Below are 6,000 nucleotides of genomic sequence, written 5' to 3'. Positions count from 1 at the left end.
TCTTCAAACAGCAACAGCAATGACGGCGACAATAACATAAAATATTAGATTATGACATTGAAGGAATTGGTTCTTTGGTAAAAGTGGACCCTAATCCTACCAGGACTTGGTCCTGACATTCAATCTAGAACCTTAACTGCTGAAGCTTTCTCTTCCTCTTGCCTCTTCTCAAGAGCGGGAGAGACGCCCAGCAAATCTATAAGTTTCTCAGTTATGTTGTCAGGATTCCTGGTTTCAAGCATGTTTCCCCAAGAAGAGGAAACATATACATATATATATGTTCACACACATATATGTTCCACATATGTGTTCATATATATATATATATATATATATATATATATATATATATATAAATGCTGTTTTTAATGGACAGTTTTCTTGCGGTAAGAACAGAAAGACTCAGGCGTTGGCAATGTACCAGTACTGTCAGTCATGTGAGCAGTGGCCCCTGGGCTGTGACGGTGGGCACCACTAAGAAAGGCTCCGGGAGAGAGTGGCTCCCCAAAGTGGCTAAGGAATCCACGTTATCAATATGATAATAATAAATTAATTCACTTAGTGAACCTGGAGATTAGCTCCCCTGGAAGCCAGAGTTCTGAGGAGAGGGCTCCACAGTGTCTGAGGCTGGCCTGTGCTGTGAACTGACAAGCAGAACCATCCGTTTTCCTGGGGCAAAAGAAAGCAGTTTACGCTCAGTTCAATTCAGGATTCATCTTGTTGTCTGGGGCCAGGGAGGAAGTGGGAGCTAGACAGTGTGCCCTTTAAAACCCACGGGCAGCAGGGACGTCTGCAGCCCTGACCTGAAGGTTTGACCTCAAGGTCCGGAGTTCCTCGGTATACAACTATTATTTCTACAATTAGCAAGTCCTAAGTTTTGGCCAGCACGGACTCCATTTCCGGTTACCTTTGTCACAATAAGGCATAAACAACTGCGTCCCGATACCGGGCCAGGTTCTACTTGGCAGAAGTCTAGACCAGGGGAGGTTAAATGTGCAGTTTCCCCCCTAATGCAAACACCTTAAATGTGCTTCTAGTGAGGCATCTAAAAAGTATCTAGAAAAGGAAGCCAAGAGGGTGTGTGTGAAAATCAGGGCAAAATGAATGGGTTTGGCGCAGACCGGGTGCCACTCGAGGGCATCCACAGTGGCTCGCCTGGCTGACTCTGTGACGCAGATGCGGCACACAGCAGCATCCAGCAGCCTAGAGGGGACCAGAGAGCACCAAGGAGACAGGACATCCACCGTCAGTTCTCCTTGTCCCTCAAGGTGAACCCCTGCCTCATCTGCTCAGCATGCCAGCCTCTTTCAGAGAACAGTTAACTGCACAGACTGAGAACAAACGGGATTCCTATCTTCTGTCCTTCCTCTGTAAAAACATGAGAACCCATGTCAAGATGGACCGACTTCAAGCCCAGGGTACACACATTCAGAATCACGGGCTCCAGAGCTGGAAACCACCCTGATATTTCTAACCACACCATCACCACTGGCTTTGTTTTTACATTGTAAAAGATTCAACATCTCTCAGTGCTTCCTCCAAGAGAAAGAGACAGACGAGGGTGATCAGAAGGAAGAGAAGTGTGTCCTACACGAGGCATTTCAGTTCCAGAATCATCTGTGGAAAGGGTTGGGGAGACGGTTTGAGGCACTACCTAGAGAGTCCCAGGGCAGGTTCTTCCCAGGACAGACGTTTTGAAACAGCTGACATCTGAATGCAGGCAGGCAGTGTGTGCCAGTTTGTAAAGAACTGCCTCACCCATGATGCTTCATGGATGCTGAGTCCTCAGGCCAGGGACATAAGGCCCAGAGTCCGATGCAATGCCACTGGCTCCCCACCGGCAGGGTCCTACCCAATCTGAATCTGCCCTGAATACATCGTGAGGACTAGCATGATGGAGAAGCCGGTCAGGAGGCCAAGATTCTGGATGACAAAGGGGACCAAGAAGCTGTCCTTCCTTTCGTCCTCTTGGCAGACCTCGTTCATCTCCGGGAACTGAAAAAGGAGAGAAAAATGTGAGAGTTACGGTTTCTGCTGTCATCTTACCAATGGCGCTGACTGGGACAAGTTATGGTTCGACTCCACCCCGCCCCCACACCCCAATTTCCGGTGGTGGTGTTTCAGGTTCTGGTGACTTCTCTGGAGGAAGTTAAGTCATGGGGGGGGCATTATCTTTGGCCGTTCCCTGTAGCTTGACAATGTGGCTGCCGGAAACAAGACCCGAACAATGCCAACACCAATGGCTGGGTCAGAGTGGATTGGGGGAACCTCATAGAGCCCCCACAGATGAAGAATTATGGACAATGACTACTCAGGGAGGGAGAATCAGACTTCCCCAGGGATGAGCCCTCTAATCAGATATCAAATGCTTATAATACACACAAGCACCACTAAATGGACGCAGCAGTTTATATGTGTTTGTGTGTGTATAACATATATGTATTACATACATATAATGCCTCAATAATAATTAGCAAAAAAGAGGCTATGAATTTGAGAGGGAGCAGGGTGGAGGGAATAACACAGGAGGAGTTGGAGGGAGAAGAGGCAGATGATGCCAATACAGTGCTCATGTATGAAATTGTCAAAAAAATTTAAAACTTAAAAAAAAAAGACAGTTTACCATTATTTGTGATAGATTATTGGTGTAGGAGGTTCTTCTGTCTATGTGTTGCTTTCATTGGTTGAATAAAGAAACTGCCTTGGCCTTTTGATAGGGCAGACTTAGGTAGGCAGAGTAGACAGAACTGAATGCTGGGAAGGAGACAGAGAGCCGCCATGGAGCTGCCAGGTCAGACATGCCGAATCTTTCCCCGTAAGCCACGACCTCGTGGTGTTATACAGATTATTAGAAATGGGTTAAATCAAGATGTGAGCATTAGCCAATAAAAGACTAGACATAATGGGCCAGGCAGTGATTTAATTAATACAATTTCTGTGTGATTATTTCATGTGTAAGCTAGCGGGGACGACAAGCAGCCCGCTCGCTCCTGTAACAGATTATAAGTAAATTCTTTCTCTTTCACTCTTTCTTTTTGCCTACACATTATGCCTCTTCTACCCAATTTAAATAAGTACCCTGGACTGAGCACAGTCAATTTTCCTTAGTGACATGGTAACAGAGGGACCAAAGTTCTCCCTTTAAAATCCAATGACGTGGGCTGGAGAGATGGCTCAGTGGTGAAGAGCACTGGCTGTTTTTCCAGTAGTCCTGAGTTCAATTCCCAGCAACCACATGGAGGCTCACAAGCATCTCTAGTGGGATCTGATGCCCTCTTCTGACATAATGGCATACATGCAGATAGAGCCCTCATATACATAAAATAAGTTAATTAAAACAAAACAAGCAAACAATGACTCACTGGGGTAGTTTACAGCTGTACACCCAGCACGGCTGAGGCAAGACTGCAATGACTTCCAGGCCAGTCTGGACTAAAAAGAGACTCTTGTCGCAAACAAACACAAAGAACCCTAATGCTACCTTGAAAATGTTGATTCTATCATTTTAGATTTTTAAAAATTTACTTGATGTGTATAGGTATTTTGCCTGCACATATATCTGTGTGCCACATGGGTGCTTGGGCCCTTAAGGGACAGAAGAGGTTGGAGCCCCTGGAACTATAGCTGCAGATGGTTCTGTGTCACTATATATGGATGCTGGGGATCAAACCTGGGTTCTCTTCCAGAGCAGCCAGTGCTCTTACACCCGAGTCATCTCTCCAGCCCTGAACCGTTACATCTTAAATCAGTGAATCGTGTGCCATGTGAAAGAGACCTCAATAAAGCTGTTATTAAGAACAAAAATCATGGGCTGGCAAGATGGCTCAGTGTGAAGAAAGAGCACTCACTGCCGAGACTGAGGGCCCGAGTTCAACCTCAGGATCCCATAAAGAAAACCAACCCCACAAGCTGCTTTCCACAAGAATGAACTTGCACCCATACAGAAATCAACATAAAAAGAATTAAAAAACAAACATCCTAATGTGTGCCCTTTCCCTCCTATTCAAGAGTCAATCATAAACCACATGACACACTTACCATATCCGCAAGAGCAATGTACAAGAACATTCCTCCAGCCAGTGCAAAAATCCAGTTGGCAGAGAAGTGACTTCCAGCCAGGATGCCGAAGGCCAGACCCACGTAGCAGCAGCAAGCAGAAAGGAAGTTGAAGAAGAGAGCCTGCTGGATGCTCATGCCAGCATTGAGCAGGATAACAAAGTCTCCTACAACACGGATGGGCATAGGAAGGGGGTTGAGTCAGGACACGGAACACCATTGGATGAGCCTGCTTCAACTATGGATGAAGTGTGGGTTAAAATCACAGACTCAAAGATGGTCCTGGGACGAAGGCACCTTCTCTCCCAACTCTGGCTATGGCCTCCCAGCACGGGAACTGGAAATAATTCATAAAGTTTGGAAAGTACATAAATAACCAGTAGCGGCCTCGTTGCTCCCCACATAGAGGCTGGAAATAACCCACGGGATTTTAAACGTAGATGGCCAACTAGCAATGGCCTCGTTTCTTTTTTGACTGAGGGAGCATAAAATAAAAATAGCTCCCTTTCTCCTAAGGGGTGGTACACTCAGGAAACCAGACCGAGAGAGGGAGAAGTTAGTCACAAGCCAGTAAATGCCAAAGCTAGGACCCTGAGGTATCACTGAGTCTTGAGTCCCGGCTTGTAGGTCTTCCTTGGTAAAACTAACATCCATACGCTCTGGTTTTTCTGTTTCGTTCACCTGCCACACTTTAACAGACTCCCAGCTTCTGCAGGGGGACGAGAACATACAATATGGCCATCTTCACTGAGTATCCAGAAAGGTGTACGGCACCTGGTGAGTCCCACATTTGTTTGCTTATGATGAGGACACTAAAAGGCAGGAGCGGCTGCTACACTGCACAGGTGAGAAAAGTGAACCACAATATATGGGGCTCATGGGAAAAAAATCTTCCTGCGAAAGGCTTCCCCATTCTAAGCTGTACTGTACCCAGTCGTTTTATTTTGGAAGTCAGACGAAACGCAGCTGAGGTGAAAGAAGAGGCAACAAGGGGCAGGACACATGAAGGATGTCGCAGACAAAAATGGAGACAGCTGACCCAGAGGGATAGGGAGTGTGCACTCACCCAGCTCGTGTGGGAATTCCTCACAAAGAATGGCCACCGACGTGCTAATGCCTTGGAAAACAGACACGGTGAAGGAGGCACCAATAGCCAGGCCATCGATGAAATTGTGGAGACCGTCGCTCAAAGTGATCATCCAAGCCAGGGTACCAATATCAGAGTATCGGACCCCTTTGAGCCAGTAGCAAGCACTCTGAGACGCCTGCAGGTCCTATGAGAAAGCATATCCCAGTGGACGTGAGATGACAGGTGACTCCAGTAAGCCTGACTCATCAAGGCCGTGGCTTCCTAGAGACTGCCCGAGGGGCTGGCCGCTACTGACCTGAACAGACATGGAGCTTACGATGACCTTCTCGTCGGTGCCAGGCGCCTTGCCGTCCAGCTCACTGTTGCAATGCTGAGGAATCATGTGGTCCAGGTCCCCATTCTGCAGCTTCTCCATCACACCCTCCTCTTGGTCCTTCTTGGAAGGCAGAGTCTCGGAGGTAAAATGGTTGTGTCCGTGATGGTGCTAGAGAACGGAAAGGAATCGGCGTTACCGAGCAAACCACCAGCCCAACACAGCACCCACTCAGAGGAAGCATGCTAAGGCCGGGGAAGATCTCAGTCCTACATCCTAAGGAAACTGAGCAGGCCACATGTGGGAATATGGGGAAATGACAAGGATTTCCTATTAGACAAAGAAGTAGTGTCCTGATGTCACTCAATCCAGTGAGGTGACCACTACTTTCAAGATGACCACTTACATTCAACTCTAACAGGCAGTGACCCATGCCAGGCGCCGGAGGCCTGTTACCAAGCCTCTATACTGGCTTCCACAGAGAGACTGCTGGGCTTACCCTGTAGTGCCTTCACACACTGCGACACCTCGCTGACCCATG

At 47.4% G+C, this 6,000-nt stretch overlaps 1 protein-coding gene across 3 annotated transcripts in view; it reads right to left on the bottom strand.

Annotated features, from left to right (window-relative positions):
* Positions 1 to 699: 699 nt before the first annotated feature.
* The window catches only part of Slc39a14 (solute carrier family 39 member 14), a 44,462-nt gene continuing 39,161 nt past the window's right edge, over positions 700 to 6,000 (bottom strand). For all 3 annotated transcript variants that reach the window (XM_038309827.1, XM_038309826.1, XM_038309825.1), the window contains 4 exons: positions 5,442 to 5,630; positions 5,123 to 5,330; positions 4,039 to 4,223; positions 700 to 1,995 (listed from right to left, as the gene is read on the bottom strand). In XM_038309827.1, coding sequence (XP_038165755.1) covers positions 1,849 to 1,995; positions 4,039 to 4,223; positions 5,123 to 5,330; positions 5,442 to 5,630 — 729 coding nt within the window. In that variant the 3' untranslated portion in view covers positions 700 to 1,848. The remainder of the gene's footprint in view (positions 1,996 to 4,038; positions 4,224 to 5,122; positions 5,331 to 5,441; positions 5,631 to 6,000) is intronic.

The sequence above is a fragment of the Arvicola amphibius genome, chromosome 13, assembly GCF_903992535.2.
Source record: "Arvicola amphibius chromosome 13, mArvAmp1.2, whole genome shotgun sequence".
Lineage (NCBI taxonomy): Eukaryota > Metazoa > Chordata > Mammalia > Rodentia > Cricetidae > Arvicola > Arvicola amphibius.
This window is presented reverse-complemented; position numbering and strand designations above follow the sequence as displayed.